This window comes from Salvelinus fontinalis, chromosome 42 (assembly GCF_029448725.1).
Source record: "Salvelinus fontinalis isolate EN_2023a chromosome 42, ASM2944872v1, whole genome shotgun sequence".
NCBI classification, from domain to species: Eukaryota; Metazoa; Chordata; class Actinopteri; order Salmoniformes; family Salmonidae; genus Salvelinus; species Salvelinus fontinalis.
In genome coordinates this window covers 21,561,427-21,579,385 of record NC_074706.1, presented here as the reverse complement: position 1 = coordinate 21,579,385, position 17,959 = coordinate 21,561,427, and the positions used below count along the sequence as shown (strand labels likewise).

The 17,959-nt window shown below is 43.3% G+C and overlaps 1 protein-coding gene across 2 annotated transcripts in view; it reads left to right on the top strand.

Annotated features, from left to right (window-relative positions):
• The window catches only part of LOC129841299 (choline transporter-like protein 1), a 35,843-nt gene extending 21,050 nt beyond the window's left edge, over positions 1–14,793 (top strand). For both annotated transcript variants that reach the window (XM_055909503.1, XM_055909502.1), the window contains 7 exons: positions 998–1,166; positions 1,496–1,652; positions 12,049–12,132; positions 12,292–12,429; positions 12,606–12,842; positions 13,805–13,885; positions 14,018–14,793. In XM_055909503.1, coding sequence (XP_055765478.1) covers positions 998–1,166; positions 1,496–1,652; positions 12,049–12,132; positions 12,292–12,429; positions 12,606–12,842; positions 13,805–13,885; positions 14,018–14,044 — 893 coding nt within the window. In that variant the 3' untranslated portion in view covers positions 14,045–14,793. The remainder of the gene's footprint in view (positions 1–997; positions 1,167–1,495; positions 1,653–12,048; positions 12,133–12,291; positions 12,430–12,605; positions 12,843–13,804; positions 13,886–14,017) is intronic.
• The last annotated feature ends 3,166 nt before the right edge of the window (positions 14,794–17,959 follow it).

Below are 17,959 nucleotides of genomic sequence, written 5' to 3'. Positions count from 1 at the left end.
GCTGAATATCAGTACTTGTTTCATTTACAACTCGTCTAAGGCCCATCATCAACTGATTTGAGCCAGTGTAGGACTGTGGATTGACCGCATTGTTTGAATGGAATGTTGGCATATTGTCAGCTAATTAGAAACATTTATGGAAACATTCCTCTACCTACTGTCTGACCAGCTAACACACATGCAGTGCAGATAAATTCTTCACATGCATTGTTTTACACACTATCTTATTACAGCGCTGGCAAACCATGGTTGACCAACATAAGGAGGTTCGTGTCCGTTCTAATTCCTAATTCTGTGATTAACACATTCGTGGGACATTTTGGAACTGAAAGCGCATGGCTAGAGTGGCATGACTTGACGCCAACTCTTATTTAGATTCTTGGGTCAGTCTGGTGCTGTGGGTGGCAGCTCGGGCACACAGTCAAAGACAAAGTCTCTGGAATCTACCCACTACATTCACGATCTCCCTCATCAACAAGACCACCACCCGAGAAACGAATCTGTGCTGTAGTATTTGTTGTTGCAAAATGGTGCCATCTTGCTGTCTTATATTTGTCTCCAATCAATTTACGAGTTAAAATATTTTCCCCAAAAAATCTACCTGGAGCTTTTCAGGCACAAAATCATGATCCTTGAATGCCTTAAAGATCAGAGGAGACCAGCCTACCCCTAAACCTGCCTGTAGGGAACCCTGTAAAGAACGAGAAGATTGACCCCTAACCTTAGCTGTGTGCCCCTACAGGCAGCCCTGTGCAGAGTGACCTCTACCCCTGCCTGTGTGTAACCCCTACAGGCAGCCCTGTGCAGAGTGACCTCTACCCCTGCCTGTGTGTAACCCCTACAGGTAGCCCAGTGCAGAGTGACCTCTACCCCTGCGTGTGTGTAACCCCTACAGGCAGCCCTGTGCAGAGTGACCTCTACCCCTGCCTGTGTGTAACCCCTACAGGTAGCCCAGTGCAGAGTGACCTCTACCCCTGCCTGTGTGTAACCCCTACAGGTAGCCCAGTGCAGAGTGAAGAGGCAGGGCTGGTGGAGTATCGTATTTCAGGCCCACTCCAGTACATGGTGTGGTACCACGCTGTGGGCCTCATCTGGATCAGTCAGTTCATCCTGGCCTGCCAGCAGATGACCGTGGCCGGAGCTGTGGTCACCTACTACTTCACAAGGTCAGGAGAGAGTGTTGTGATGAATTGTAGTACATGTAACGGCATGCTTGTGATGTGTTCACTTGGAAATATCCCGTATCAGAGTCCAAAGTAGTGTTGTTTTTTTTCTTCTGTCAAATACATTAGCTGCACTTAATTGAGCTTACCTGGTGCATTTGATCCAATGGAATTGTCCCAAAAGTGCAAAGTACACCCCTCTTAGCTACAGTACAGTTCCTGCCTTATCCATTTGTACGGATAATACTATTTAAACCCAAGTCTGTCCTGTGTCAGTTAATTTTACTATTTCCAACTCTTCTTCTTTTCCTCTGTCCCGCGGTGGACATCAGGAATAAATCTGAACTGCCCATGACCCCCATCGTGTCATCTATGCTGTGTCTGACCCGCTACCACCTGGGCACCGTGGCCAAAGGCTCCTTCATCATCACCCTGGTGGAGATCCCTCGCCTCATCCTCACCTACATCCACAACCAGCTCAAAGGAAAAGTACGTCCTTTATCTCATTCAGCTATGTCACCTACGTCCACAACCAGTTCAAAGGAAAAGTACGTCCTTTATCTCATTCAGCTATGTCACCTACGTCCACAACCAGCTCAAAGGGAGGGTATGTAGGGTGTTTACGTACTGCTCTAGAATGTTGAGGAAAACGGGGCAGTTCAAAAGGGTTCAACGAAAGGAATGTCAAAATGTAGTTTTCTTTCCACTATGTCATTATAAATCACATAGAATGAATCATTACATTACGTTCTCTACATTATCACCTTAATATACTTTTTATTTGATTTCATACTGAGACTAGGGTCTCTTTTACAGATGATTCCGGCATAAATCCATGAAACGCATACATTACAAAACATATGAAGAAAAACATTTATCAACTACAGTCGGAGACCTCTATTACTCCGAACTAACCAAGGGGGACCGGAACTTCTCATTTCAGAGAGCTCTGGAAGTTGTTCCACATAAAGGGCACAAAAAAACTCAAATCAGCTTTACCCATCTCTGTGGAGACCGAAGGTCCTCCAGGGTTATCCAGGCCTGGGACCGGGTTCGGTCATTTGGAAATTCACTTTTGACCCACAATCAAAAGTGTCATACAAGCATGATGATCGATGCATAGGAAGTTTCTGCATGAGTGCTTTGTAGATTTACATAAGAAAATGCTGCTCTCTCCTTACATACAAAGAGACCCAACCCACTTTTTTGATACAAAACACAATGGTGAGTTCTAGAACCATGACCAGTAATAAACCTGTCAGAGGAAAGCCCATAAAATTGTCAGACACTCAGTCACCCAAAGTTATAGACTATTTTTGCCGCTTGGACAGCGCCAAGTCTAGGACCAAAAGGCTCCTTAACAACTTCTCCCCCAAGCAATAAGACAGCTGAACAATTAATCAAATGGCCACCAGACTATTTACATTGACAACCCCCCTCATTTGTTTTGTACACTGCTGCTACTCGTTGTTTTATGATCTATGTAGAGTCACTTCACCCCTACCTACACGTACAAATTACCTCAACTAACCTGTACCCCTGCACATTGACTCGGTAACGTTACCCCCTGTATACAGCCTCGTTATTGTTATTTTATTGATACTTTTTATTATTTTCAACTTTTAGTCTTATTTGGTAAATATTTTCTTAACACGTCTTGAACTGCACTGTTGGTTAAGGACTTGTAAGTAAGCATTTCAAGGTAAGGACTACACGCTGCTGGTAAGGTCTTGTACATAGTCTGTAACTTTTTGAACAATATGGACAATTCTCTATTGAATGGACATATTTGTATAAACCTTGAATGAATTAATCATTTTTTGGGTTAACACCTTCCTCTTATGTCAGTCACTGACAGTCACTTAAAGAGGATGTGACAGTGTTTTAGCAACATGAAATCTTATAAAAATCTGTTCATAAACACCCCCAGGAAGAAGATATCTTTTGTTTACATTTTCTGACAAGCGACCACTTAGATATGGTTATTTTCGTACAGAGTACAGTATATACATATGGGATGAGTAATGTAGGGTATGTAAACATTATATTAAGTGGCATTGTTTAAAGTGGCTAGTGATACATTTTTACATAAATTTCCATCAATTCCCATTATTAAAGTGGCTGAAGTTGAGTCCGTATGTTGGCAGCAGCCACTAAATGTTAGTGGTGGCTGTTTAACAGTCTGATGGCCTTGAGATAGAAGCTGTTTTTCAGTCTCTCAGTCCCTGCTTTGATGCACCTGTACTGACCTCGCCTTCTGGATGATAGCGGGGTGAACAGGCAGTGGCTCGGGTGGTTGTTGTCCTTGATGATCTTTATGGCCTTCCTGTGACATCGGGTGGTGTAGGTGTCCTGGAGGGCAGGTAGTTTGCCCCGGTGATGCGTTGTGCAAACCTCACTACCCTCTGGAGAGCCTTACGGTTGTGGGCAGAGCAGTTGCCGTACCAGGCGGTGATACAGCCCGACAGGATGCTCTCGATTGTGCATCTGTAAAAGTTTGTGAGTGCTTTTGGTGACAAGCCGAATTTCTTCAGCCTCCTGAGGTTGAAGAGGCGCTGCCGCGCCTTCTTCACAACGCTGTCTTTGTGGGTGGACCAATTCAGTTTGTCTGTGATGTGTACACCGAGGAACTTAACTTACTACCCTCTCCACTACTGTCCCGTCGATGTGGATAGGGGGGTGCTCTCTCTGCTGTTTCCTGAAGTCCACAATCATCTCCTTTGTTTTGTTGACGTTGAATGTGAGGTTATTTTCCTGACACCACACTCCGAGGGCCCTCACCTCCTCCCTGTAGGCCGTCTCGTCGTTGTTGGTGATCAAGCCTACCACTGTTGTGTCGTCCGCAAACTTGATGATTGAGTTGGAGGCGTGCATGGCCACGCAGTCGTGGGTGAACAGGGAGTACAGGAGAGGGCTCAGAACGCACCCTTGTGGGGCCCCAGTGTTGAGGATCAGCGGGGTGGAGATGTTGTTACCTACCCTCACCACCTGGGGGCGGCCCGTCAGGAAGTCCAGTACCCAGTTGCACAGGGCGGGGTCGAGACCCAGGGTCTCGAGCTTGATGACGAGTTTGGAGGGTACTATGGTGTTAAATGCTGAGCTGTAGTCAATGAACAGCATTCTCACATAGGTATTCCTAGGTATTCTTGTCCAGATGGGTTAGGGCAGTGTGGTTGCGATTGCGTCGTCTGTGGACGTATTGGGTCGGTAAGCAAATTGGAGTGGGTCTAGGTGTCAGGTAGGGTGGAGGTGATATGGTCTTTGACTAGTCTCTCAAAGCACTTCATGATGACGGAAGTGAGTGCTACGGGGCGGTTTTCATTTAGCTCAGTTACCTTAGCTTTCTTGGGAACAGGAACAATGGTGGCCCTCTTGAAGCATGTGGGAACAGCAGACTGGGATAAGGATTGATTGAATATGTCCGTAAACACACCAGCCAGCTGGTCTGCGCAATACTCTTTAGCCGGCCCACAAGAATGGAATGGTCTACCGTATCAAAATCTTATCAAAGTCAATAAAAATAGCAGCACAACATTGCTTAGAATCAAGGGCAATGGTGAGATCATTGAGGACCTGTAAGGTTGCAGTGACCCATCCATAACCTGAGCGGAACCTAGATTGCATACCAGAGCGAATACTATAGACATCAAGATAGCCTGTCAGTTGATTATTGACAAGTTTTTCCAACGCTTTTGATAAACAGGCCAAAATAGAAATGGGCCTATAACAGTTAGGATCAGCTTGATCTCCCTCTTTAAATAAAGGACGAACTGAGGCTGCCTTCCAAGTAATGCAAACCTCCCCAGAAAGGAGAGAGGCTTGGCAATGATAGGGGCAGCAACCTTAAAGAAGAAAGGGTCTAAACCATCTGACCCAGATGTTTTTTGGGGGTCAAGTTTAAGGAGTCCTTTTAGCACCTCGGACTCAGTGACTGCCTGCAGGGAGAAACTTTGTAGCGGGGCAGGGGAAAAAGAGGGAGAAGCATCGAGGATAGTCGCATTGGAAGGGGTGGTAGATGAGGAAATGTTGGAAGGGCTGACTTAATGAAGTGGTGATTATAGAGTTCAGCCATGTGCTTCTTGTCAGTAACAACTACATCAACATTAAGGGACATGGGCAGCTGTGAGGAGGAGGGTTTATTCTCCAGGTCTTTAACCGTTTTCAAGAACTTCTTGGGGTTAGACCCACAGAGAGAACTGCTCCTTAAAGTAACTAACTTTGGCCTTCCGGATAGCCTGAGTACACTTATTTCTCATTTGCCTGAACTATAGCCAGTCAGCCTGAGTATGCGTGTGCATACTCAGGCTGACTGGCTATAGTTCAAGCTGATTCTATACCATTTTAGAGAGGCCAGTTCATGAAGGAAGGCTTGCTCATTAAAGTTTTTTAGCAAGTGTCTATAACAAATCAGGACCTGTGGTTTCACTGAGAAGCCATTACGAACACAGGCTGTAAAACAGTGATCACTATCAGGATTATTTGTGAGGATAACATTGAGGAGAGTAGCCTTTTCTGGGTGTTTGGAGTCATAACTTGCGGGATTGGTGATTAATCTGAGAAAGGTTTAGGGAGTCCCATTGCTTTACGACCTGGTCAGGTGGTTTAAGCATATCCCAGTTTAGGTCACCTAGTAGGACAAATTCAGACTTAGTGTATGGGGCCAGGAAAGAGCTTAGGTCAGGTAGGGTACAGGCCGGTGCTGATGGAGGACGATAGCACTCAGCAACAGTCAACAAAGAACTATTTGAAAGTTGAATGCTTAAAACCAGCAAATCAAATTGTTTGGGGACAGACTTGGTGAAGATAACCGAGCACTGAAGGTGATCCTTGGTAAAGATTGCCACTCCCCCACCTTTGGAAGATCTGTCTTGCCGAAAAAGGTTATAACCAGAAAGGTTAACATCAGTATTCAAAACACTCTTCCTTAACCACGTCTCAGTAATAACCAACACATCTGGATTGGAGCAGTGAACCCACACTTTCAATTGATCCATTTTAGGTAATAAGCTTCTAGTGTTAACGTGCAGAAAACCCAGGCTTTTACGAGAGCAGATATCAGAGCACAAGTCAGAATTGGGGCTAGCAACGGTAGGTGGGCCAGGGTGTACATGCACATTCCCAGATATCAACAGTAATACAATCAAGGCACGGCAGAGGACAGGGAGAGATCTGCAGTGCTGATTTTATGACATCTGAATGTGCATCAGATGGCAACAAGATCATATTGTACAGCAATTTCATCAGGTAACATGAATACAAAGCCGGCGAGAGGTGGTTAGAATAGGATGGGAGGCCAAAAGTCTGTGTAACCAAAAGAGAGTCAGAGTCCCGAGTGTGGGAACAAAGTCTGTCACACATTTTCCACAATTTGCTGTGTTACAGCCTGAATTCAAAGTTAATAAAATGGGTTTTTCTCACCCATCTACACACATACACAATAATGACAAAGTGAAAACATGTTCTTTAGAAATTATTGAAAATGTATTGAATTACAGAAATAACAAATTTACATAAGTATTCATACCCCTGAGTCAATACTGTGTAGAAACACTTTTGGTGGCGATTACAGCTTTGAGTCATCTTGGATATGCCTGTATCAGCTTTCCACATCTGGATTTGGGGATTTTCTCCCATTCTTCCTTGCATATTTTCTCAAGCTCTGTTAAGTTAAATGGGGAGTGGTGGTGAACAGCAATCTTCAACTCTTTCCACAGATGTTCAATGTGTTTTAAGAGGACCAGCCAAAGCTCAGGCTTAAGGACTTTCACATTCTTATTCTGAAGCCATTCCAGTATTGCTTTGGCTGTAGGCTTGGAGTCATTGTCTTGTTGGAGCTTAAATCTTCACCCCAGTAGAAGGTCGTTTGCACTGTGAAGCAGGTTCTCATCAAGGATTTGCCTGCATTTGGCTCCATTCATTGTTCCCTTTAGCCTTACCATGTTCTGCCACTGAAAAGCATCCCCATAGCATGATGCTGCCACCACCATGCTTCACGGTGATGCTGCCGCCACCATGCTTCACCGTTAGACGGGTGATGAGCTGGGCTGGTTTTCTCCAGAGATGGTGCTTTGCAGTCACGCCAAAGAGTTACATTTTTGTCTCATCAAACCACAGAAACGTTTGCCTGTTTGCAAACTCCAGCCATGCTACCATGTGCCTTTTTATTAGGGGTGGCTTTTGTCTGGCCGCTCTCCCATCAAGCCCATATTGGTGAAGTGCTGTAGAGACTGTTGTTCTTCTGGCAGGTTCTCCCATCTCAGCCAAGGAACTCTGTAGTTCTGTCAGAGTGGTCATTGGATTTTTGGTCACCTCCCTGACTGAGGTCCTGCTTGCCAGGTTGCTCAGTTTGGTTTGGCGGCCAGTTCTAGGATGAGTCTGGGTAGTAACCATATTTTTTTAAATTTCCCAATGATGGAGAAACTCAACACTCTAGAAATTGTTTTATATCCTTCCACATATATGCCTCATCACAATTCTATCTCGGGAGATCTACGGGCAGTTCCTTAGACTTCACGGTATACTGTAGTTTCTGCTCTGACATGCACTGTCAACTACTTTTTTTATATAGACAGGTCTGTTTCTTTATAAATCATGTACAAACAATTGAATTGGCATACTCCAATCAAGTTGTTGTGACATCTCAAGGATGATCAAAGGAAATTGGATGCACCTGAGCTCAATTTGTTGTGTCATTGCAAAGGGGTGTGAACATTTATGTAAATTAGATATTCCTGTATTTCATTTTTAACAAATTTGTTAAAAAAATCTAAAACCATGTTTTCACTTTGTTATTATGGGGAATTGTGTGTAGATGGGTGAAATAAATTATATATTTAATCCATTTGAATTCAGGCTGTAACACAACAATGTGGAGTAAGTCAAAGGTATGAATATTTTCTGAAGGCGCACTGTATGTAGATGTGAATAATCAAAGCAGAACTTTACATATTTCTTATTGAATTTAATTCCAGTTGAGTCTTGATTTTCAGTAAATACAGTTGAAGTTTTTCACAATTCCTGACATTTAATCCAAATAAAAATTCCCTGTCTTAGGTCAGTTAGGATCACCACTTTTATTTTAAGAATGTGAAATGTCAGAATAATAGTAGAGAGAACGATTTATTTAAGCTTTTATTTCCTTCGTCACGTACTCAGTGGGTCAGAAGTTTACATACACTCAATTAGTATTTGGTAGCATTGCCTTTAAATTGTTTATCTTGGGTCAAATGTTTTGGGTAGCCTTCCACAAACTTCCCAATAAGTTGGGTGAATTTTGGCCCATTCCTCCTGACAGAGCTGATGTAAGTGAGTCAGGTTTCTAGGCCTCCTTGCTCACACACACTTTTTCAGTTCTGCCCACAAATGTTCTATGGGATTGAGGTCAGGGCTTTGTGATGGCCACTCCAATATCTTGACTTTGTTGTCCTTAAGAGATTTTGCCACAACTTTTAAAGTATGCTTGGGGTCATTGTCCATTTAGAAGACCTATTTGTGACCAAGCTTTAACTTCCTGACTGATGTCTTGATGTTGCTTCAATATATCCACATAAGTTCCCTCATGATGCCATCTATTTTGTGAAGTGCACCAGGCCCTCCTGCAGCAAAGCACCCCCACAACATGATGCTGCCTCCCCCGTGCTTCACAGTTGGGATGGTGTTCTTCGGCTTGCAAGCCTCCCCTTTTTCCTCCAAACATAAGGATGGTCATTATGGCCAAACAGTTCTATTTTTGTTTCATCAGACCAGAGGACATTTCTCCAAAAAGTACGATCTTTGTCCCCATGTGCAGTTGCAAACCGTAGTCTGGCTTTTTTATGGCGGTTTTGGAGCAGTGGCTTCTTCCTTGCTGAGCGGCCTTTCAGGTTATGTCGATATCGGACTCGTTTTACTGTGGATATAGATACTTTTGTACCTGTTTCCTCCAGCATCTCCACAAGGTCCGTTGCTGTTGTTCTGGGATTGATTTGCACTTTTTGCACCAAAGTACGTTCATCTCTAGGAGACAGAATGTGTCTCCTTCCTGAGCGGTATGACGGCTGCGTGGTCCCATGGTGTTTATACTTACGTACTATTGTTTGTACAGATGAACGTGGTACCTTAAGGCGTTTGGAAATTGCTCCCAAGGATGAACCAGACTTGTGGAGGTCTACAATTTTTTTTTTTATGTTGTCTTGGCTGATTTCTTTTGATTTTTCCATGATGTCAAACAAAGAGGCACTGAGTTTGAAGGTAGGCCTTGAAATACATCCACAGGTACACAATTATGTCAATTAGCATATCAAAAGCTTCTAAAGCCATGACATAATTTTCTGGAATTTTCCAAGCTGTTTAAAGGCACAGTCAACTTAGTGTATGTAAACTTCTGACCCACTGGAATTGTGATACAGTGAGTTATAAGTGAAATAATCTGTCTGTAAACAATTGTTGGAAAAATGACTTGTGTCATGCATAAAGTAGATGTCCTAACCGACTTGCCAACACTATAGTTTGTTAATGAGAAATTTGTGGAGTGGTTGAAAAACAAGTTTTAATGACTCCAACCTAAGTGTATGTAAACTTCCGACTTCAACTGTACAAGCATGTATTATCCATGTTAAGATGTACAGAACATTTCAGCAGACAATGTGGATATTCTAATCATGTGACATATCAATCTGGCAAAATACACTCATTTGATGATTTGTAAATGGTCTGTTGCAAAAAAAAAAGCAGTTAGCTCATCTTTTAATCAGTCTGGGTGATTGACATGAGAGATGAGGGGCTGAGTTTTTACCATCAGTATTATTACAGGATTCAAAGAATGGAAAGAGGTTCTCTTTAAAGGTGCGGAGAGTGGAATAGTAGATGTGAGACCTGTCTCCACATCATAAAAGGAGACCTGACCCTCCTCATAGTCCACAAACACCCTCACCTTCTGGGGCTTCTCAGGGAGAGGAGGACTGTGGAACACGGTCCAGAGTCCATTCTCAGGGCTCAGTGTGATTTTTTTTTTTTTTTTTTTTTTTTTTACCCCATTCCTGTCAAAGGACTCTCTGGCCACTCCTACATCCCAGTCAGTCTTCCCCTTAACCATCCCTTTCAAGGGTCATGGCATAACAATCGAACCTTTTTTGGATTGTCAGGAAGATTCTGTGGTGTGTTTCCATGTCTTACTTGTTTTCCATCTTCAGACAGGATGAGAATGGAACATGCTGTATCAGGGTCCAGAGTCACATCCACTGCATACTGCTGAATCATCTTCAGTTTGACTTCAGGCAGCTTCTCCATCTCTTTATTCAGTGTCTCCTCCAGCTCACAGTCCCCACACACAGATCGCTGTGAACAATGAGCTCAGTGATTTCCTGCTCCAGATCTTTAATGAACCCTTCAGCCTGCCTCTCTACTGCTTTCTGCTTCTCCTCAATTACTTCAACAAGCTCAGGCTTGTTTTTCTCAATGGAGCGCACCAGAGTACTGAAGAACTGCACACACTCTGCTATCTCTCTCTCTGTGTCACTCTTCATCTATAGGGACAGTGTCATGAGTATTGTGTTCTGCCTCAGTGCAGAACTGACACACACACATGTCTGGTCAGTCCTACAGAACAGCTCCAGGAGTCTGTCATGCTTCTTACACATCCTGTCTTCCAGGTTCTCCACAGGGTTGATCAGTTTGTGTCTCTTTATGGCGGGAGCTATCTGATGAGGTTCCAGGTGAGTCTCACAGTAAGAGGTCTGACACACCAGGCAGGACTTCAGGGCCTTGCGCAGATGTCACAAGGCACTTTTCTGGGTTCGAAGGGGACTCGTCTTTACCTTTGTTTCATCCTTTTACAATTCCCTACAACCTCTCTGAAGGTTGTGTTGACACGAAGCTTAGGTCATCTGGAGAACTTCCCCTGACTCAGTGACACAGGTTCTTGCTATCCCAGTACTTTGTGATACAGACCATGCAGAAGTTGTCTACATGAAGTGGTGACTGGCTCAGAGCACAGGAACTGCTCTTCAGACTGCTTGAGGAAGCCATATCTAGAGAAGAGCGCAAAGTCGAAACTGTAAAGAATAGTTTTGTTTTTTTACTGCAAACACTCTCTGAAATACTTCAGATCAAAATACTAATAGACTCCAGCTCCAGATTATAATCAATCAATAATACATTAAATATGAAGGCTCCCGAGTGGTGCAGCGGTCTAAGGCACTGCATCTCAGTGCTAGAGACACCCTGATTCGATTCCAAGCTGTATCACAACCGGCCGTGATTGGGAGACCCATAGGGCGGCGCACAATTGGCCCAGTGTCGTCCGGGTTTAAATAAAGGTTACATTTTAAAAAACAAAACGTTTTATTTTTTATTAAAATGTATATATTAACAGAGAATTTTCCATTTTCTGTAATGACTCTGCTCTCAATAGTTTTAGTGCCATTGTCAACAGGGCATTTAAGGAATACTAACCAATCTTGATTCAAGTTGTTTAACCCTAAAACATACAGTAGAAATTAGGACATTTACTCAATATAGTTAAACATAAGTACCACAGATAAAGAAAACAGGAGATTACCATAAACTGTACACAGGTAACATTTCTTCACCAATCTCCACTCACCTATGTCTGTGTAAAAGAGTGTGGGCGTGTTCAGATTTTTTTTCTTTTGCTGTAGTATCAAAAAACCACCGGAGAGCAGCGTCTTTTAAGAGACTTTTCTGAAGAGTTTGAGGGTGTTTTGCTCGTGTGCGCTACATACAGTAGTAGGTATATCCCGCCCAGTGCTGCTCTGGAACAGAATGAACTCTTCACGTGGCTGATGTGCCGTTTTTAAACATTCTCGCTTTCACTTATACCAACCACCTATTTGTCAAGCCAGACAATGGGTGGAGAACTAAAGCTCAATGTATTTTCTGTTTGTAGGAAAATGCCTGTGCTCGCTGCATGTTGAAATCCTGCATCTGCTGCTTGTGGTGCCTGAAGAAGTGTCTAATGTACCTGAATCAAGTAAGTGTTCGATCAGAATCAGATTGATTGTCATCTGAGATGTTGATTAGGTCATGTCATTGACGGCAATCTATTTGACAAGGGAGACTCGTTCCAAGAGGACAGCAGTCAGACATTGTTATTGATGAGACTTCTGTCTCTTGTCTGTTTTCACCACAGAACGCGTACACGGCGACAGCGATCAACAGCACCAGTTTCTGTACGTCGGCGCGTGACGCCTTCGTCATCCTGGTAGAGAATGCCCTCAGAGTGGCCACCATCAACACCGTGGGGGACTTTGTCCTCTTCCTGGGAAAGGTAACGGCCGCACAGCGACGCCATTTTAGGATTGTTTGTCAGTTCATTTTTTTGTGTATTTTACAAGCATACTAATACTATTCAATCTATCACTGTCTCTCTCTTTTTCTCTATCTTTGTCTCTTTTGTCCCTCCTTTGTCTTCATCTTTCTCTTCATCCGTATGTGTGTGTCCAGGTACTGATCGTCTCCTGCACGGCGTTCGTCGGCGTGCTGTCGCTCAACTACCAGCGGGACTACACGGTGTGGGTGCTGCCCCTGCTCATCGTCTGCCTGTTCTCCTGGCTGGTGGCCCACTGCTTCCTGTCTGTCTTTGAGATCGTGGTGGACGTGCTCTTCCTCTGCTTCGCCGTGGACACCAAGCACAACGACGGCAGCCCCGGCCGGGAGTTCTACATGGACAAGGCCCTCATGGTGTGGGGAAGGGAGGCTGGGTGGGTGGGAGGCTATGGCTGCGTCCTGATTCTCCACCTGTCATGGATTTAAAAGGAATGGACTGGTGAAATCACAGATAATCCATTATATTGATCAGATACTCAAGTGGCTGCTCTAACAATGAAAATAAATGTCTTGAAAGCAGTCGGAACATAGCAAGATCAGGTGAGGCCATTCTAGCCAATGAGATAGCAGATACGCGTGTGAACAACAGGCACAACTCTGATATAAAGTGTTTTTTCTTAAAAGTTGCCAGGATGTCACGTGTCCTACTTATATCAGTACAATCTGAACAACCTATCGGTACGAAACTTCTATTTGATCAAATAAGCCTCGCTTAGAGTCGTTCATTTTTCTAAATTCTACACTCATTGAACTCCAAACAAAAACTCTTAGCTTGATGAGCGACAAAAACAACTAAAAACACCATCTGCCCGGAGAAGACAAATGTTGGGCGCAGTTATCCATCTCACGTCGCCTTTAGCCAACGATTACAGCAGAGAGGAAGAGGGAGTTTCCACCATTGTTAAATTCATACTGTGCCTTCTTTGGTAGAAGGTGGAGAATCGGGACGTAGTATATGTCTTGTATATGTCTCTGTTCCATTATCCACACTAACATTCCAATGTATCAGGCCGTACATTCTAACTGGTATGCTAAAGTGGCTAATGGAACATAGCCTTTTTTTTTACCCAGTGCTACTTTTACTAAATTTCTATATGGTGAATAGTGATTATGCACGTATTACACCAAATCAATCAATCAAGTTTATTTTATATAGCCCTTCGTACATCAGCTAATATCTCGAAGTGCTGTACAGAAACCCAGCCTAAAACCCCAAACAGCTAGTAATGCAGGTGTAGAAGCACCAAACTCGCCTTGTTATCTCGACACCCAACACAGTCACTCTCTCTTCTGTTTCCCTCTACCTCCCTCTTTAGGAGTTTGTTGAGAACAGTAAGAATATGGCAGGAAGGGATCAGCCCGAGGCAGATGGAGACGGTCGTGAGATGAAGCCTATGGTGAGTTAACCAAACTTTTCCAACAGAGAATACATTCATTTACCTCCATAATCGAGAGTCATACACACAAAATGATGATGCTGATGAAGACAATAGTAAAGTTTAACACTCCATTTTTGTTTATTGTTGTAGACTCATGCAGGAGGGACTTTTGCTTGACCAAACCAGAAGACGGAAACCAAAAGGCATTCCTAACGTTTCCATGATATCACTCCAGTCCCACGACTACAATATTTCTGATAACCTGTTTGTTAATTTATGGCACATTTTACATGAAAGCTTTGGTTGTTGTTTTTTTTAAGCGCAATATCTTTTTGTAACACATCCATCAAGAATATTGTTAATGTAGTTTTTGTGCTATTGTACAGGTTGTAGAGTTGGTGTTTTGTAGTTTAGCTTCTTGTGTGTGGAAGTGTTGTGTGAGAGATTCTAATTGAGACTAATATTGTACACCACAAGTGTTTTTGTATATCAATGTCTTTTTAGGTTGTGGTAATGAGGATCATGGTCTCTTCTAATGCTGCATTGGTACATCTAATACAATTGTGATGACTAACTTGCATAACAGATGATCAACAGGCACTTTTCTCAGTGAGAAAACTCCACCCCTCAATGTATTTTGACCCTGTTGAAAGATTTCCTTTATGGAATAGAAAAGAAAAAAAAAATAGCATTTTGGAGAAATGAAAAGCCAGCTTCCAATGTTTACCATAAGTGAAAATCCCTATGTTGTGGTAATATTGAGTCATTGCTCCTGATTGCGTTTGTAATACTGTATCTGTAGAAAAAGGGATTCCCTATAACTATCTCTATTCATGAATGCGAACAGAGTTTTAACCCAGAATGTTCTGGATAACGTTTTTATGCAGAGAAATAAAACAACAAAAATAAAAAATGTCCACCTGTGATTGTGAGAGCTGTGGGCAAGAGAGGATCAGTTCTAATAGGGACATGGGTTTGTGTCTGGATGTCATTAAGATATCCACTCAGGGAGAAACATTCAAACAAAATACCCATATACAGTGGGGAGAACAAGTATTTGATACACTGCCAATTTTTTTCCTACTTACAAAGCATGTAGAGGTCTGTAATTTTTTTATCATAGGTACACTTCAACTGTGAGAGATGGAATCTAAAACAAAAATCCAGAAAATCACATTATATGATTTTTGAGTAATTCATTTGCATTTTATTGCATGACATAAGTATTTGATCACCTACCAACCAATAAGAATTCCGGCTCTCACAGACCTGTTAGTTTTTCTTTAAGAAGCCCTCCTGTTCTCCACTCATTACCTGTATTAACCACCTGTTTGAACTCGTGTAGGAACCAAAAAAGTGTTAAGCAAATCAAAATAGATTTTATATTCTTCAAAATGGCCACCCTTTGCCTTGATGACAGCTTTGCACACTCTTGGGATATTCTCAACCAGCTTCACCTGGAATGCTTTTCCAACAGTCTTGAACGAGTTCCCATGTATGATGCTGCACTTGTTGGCTGCTTTTCCTTCACTCTGCGGGCCAACTCATCCCTAACCATCTCAATTGGGTGGAGGTCGGGTGATTGTGGAGGCTAGGTCATCTGATGCAGCACTCCATAACTCTCCTTCTTGGTCAAATAGCCCTTACACAGCCTGGAGGTGGGTTGGGTCATTGTCCTGTTTAAAAACAAATGATGGTCCCACTAAGTGCAAACCAGATGGGATGGTGTATCACTGCAGAATGCTGTGGTAGCCATGCTGGTTCAGTATGCCTTGAATTCTAAATAAATCACTGAGTGTCACCATTAAAGTACCATCACACCACTACCTCCATGCTTCATGGTGGGAACCACACATGCAGAGATCATCCGTTCACCCACTCTGCGTCTCACAAAGACACGGCGGTTGGAACCAAAAATAACAGATTTCCACCGGTCTAATGTCCATTGCTTGTGTTTCTTGGCCCAAGCAAGTCTCTTCTTGTTATTGGTGTCCTTTAGTAGTGTTTTTTTTGCAGCAATTCAACCATCAAGGCCTGATTCACGCAGTCTCCTCTGAACAGTTGATGTTGAGATGTGTGTGTTACTTGAGCTCTGTGAAGCATTTATTTGGGCTGCAATTTCTGAGGCTGTTAACTCTAATGAACTAACCTCTGCAGCAGAGGTAACTCTGGGTCTTCCTTTCCTGTGGCGGTCCTCACGAGAGCCAGTTTCATCGTACTTGATTGTTTTTTGCGACTGCACTTGAAGAAACTGAAGTTCTTGAAAAATGTTGTATTAGCTGACCTTCATGTTTTAAAGTAATGATGGACTGTCGTTTCTCTTTGCTTATTTGAGCTGTTCTTGCCATAATATGGACTTGGTCTTTAACCAAAAAGGGCTATCTTCTGTATACCACCCCTACCTTGTCACAACTGATTAACTCAAAAACATTAAGAAGGAAAGACATTCCACATATGTAACTTTTTTAACAAGGCACACCTGTTAATTGAAACGCATTCCAGGTGACTACCCCATGAAGCTGGTTGAGAGAATGCCAATGTAACCGATGTTAAATGGCTAGCTTGTTAGCGGGGTGTGCACTAATAGGGTTTCAATCTGTGATGTCACTCGCTCTGAGACCTTGAAGTAGTTGTTTCCCTTGCTCTGCAAGGGCCGTGGCTTTTGTGGAGCGATAGGTAACGATGCTTCATGGGAGGCAGTTGTCTATGTGTGCAAAGAGTCCCTGGTTCGAGCCCAGGTAGGGGCGAGGAGAGGGCCGGAAGCAATACTGTTACATTGGTGCCGTAACGTGGATCATTGTGAATCTCCGTTGATCAACACCAGCTTCGTCGCCGGGAGTTGCTATGCTATAAATAGGTTGGGAGTGAAATCTCTTACACACGAAAAAATAAACTTTTGTTTTGTAAGGGATATCTCTTAGATTAACTGATTCAAAGTTGTTGATACATATATTTCATTTTATTTGTGTATATTGATAGTGAATATGACTAATATTGTTGGAAAAGGAGACCATGTTTTAAGTGATGAGCTTGAACTGGGTCTTCGGAGAGGGAGGTTTTTCAGGGAGTTACCTCAGACCCCAGCTAGAACTATATATGTTGTAGATTCACAAGTTTTGCTCTACTCGGGTGCCTAACAACACACCCTCAGCTCCTGTAATTATTCCTAGTGACACCCCCTCAGATAGTTCAGAGGTGGCCAGTCCTGACTTGGGAAATCTTATCACACAACTCGCCCATCAGATAGGACAGTCTATATCAGCTCAAATTAGGAAGGAAGGTGAGAGGAAGGAGGATAGCGACGCACATGCTCAGAGCTCCAGTGCAGGACAGACATTGACTGACACACCCTCCCTTCATTTATCTGGTATGAAGTTGGTCATGCAGTCTGACGTGAGAGAACCTCCATGTTTCAGAGAGGAGGGCTCTGACAAGTACTCAGTACTTGAATGGGAGGAGCTCATGGACGATTACCTGAGAAAGAGGGGCGTGCCGGTCATAGAACAGTCACAGGAGATCGTGTCCAAGCTTCTGGGGAGAGGTAGGGACATCAAGATAACACTCTGCAGCAATACATCTCTGAAACCTCACGAGAACCCCAAAGTGATAATAGATATACTGAAACAGCATTTCAGTGAGTTGACACATTCATCCATGCCTCTTGCCGATCTTTATAACACTTTGCCAGTACTATGAGATAATGCCATGGAGTACTGAATCCGTTAGAACAAGGCAGTAGATGTGGCCGACGAGTGTTTGAGGAGGCAGGGTCGGAGCATCGAGGACTCCAGCCAAGAGGTAACGGTGATGTTTGTGAAACACTGCCCATATCCTTCTCTTTCTGCGGTTTTAAAGATCTAAACAGCTGATAGGTGGACAGCAGCTGAGATAAAAGAACGTCTGGACGAGTATCAGTCTGAAATGAAAGCCCAAATGCTGACCAGGTCAAAGCACCCTGCTGCTGCCAGACAGGTGGTCACACATGTCCGGACACCTGTACTTGAAGATGAAGTGACATCTTGTCCATTGTCTCCTAACCAGAGTGAGGTAATTGTCACACCCTCTAATCAAACTGTGGGAAACTGCATGCAA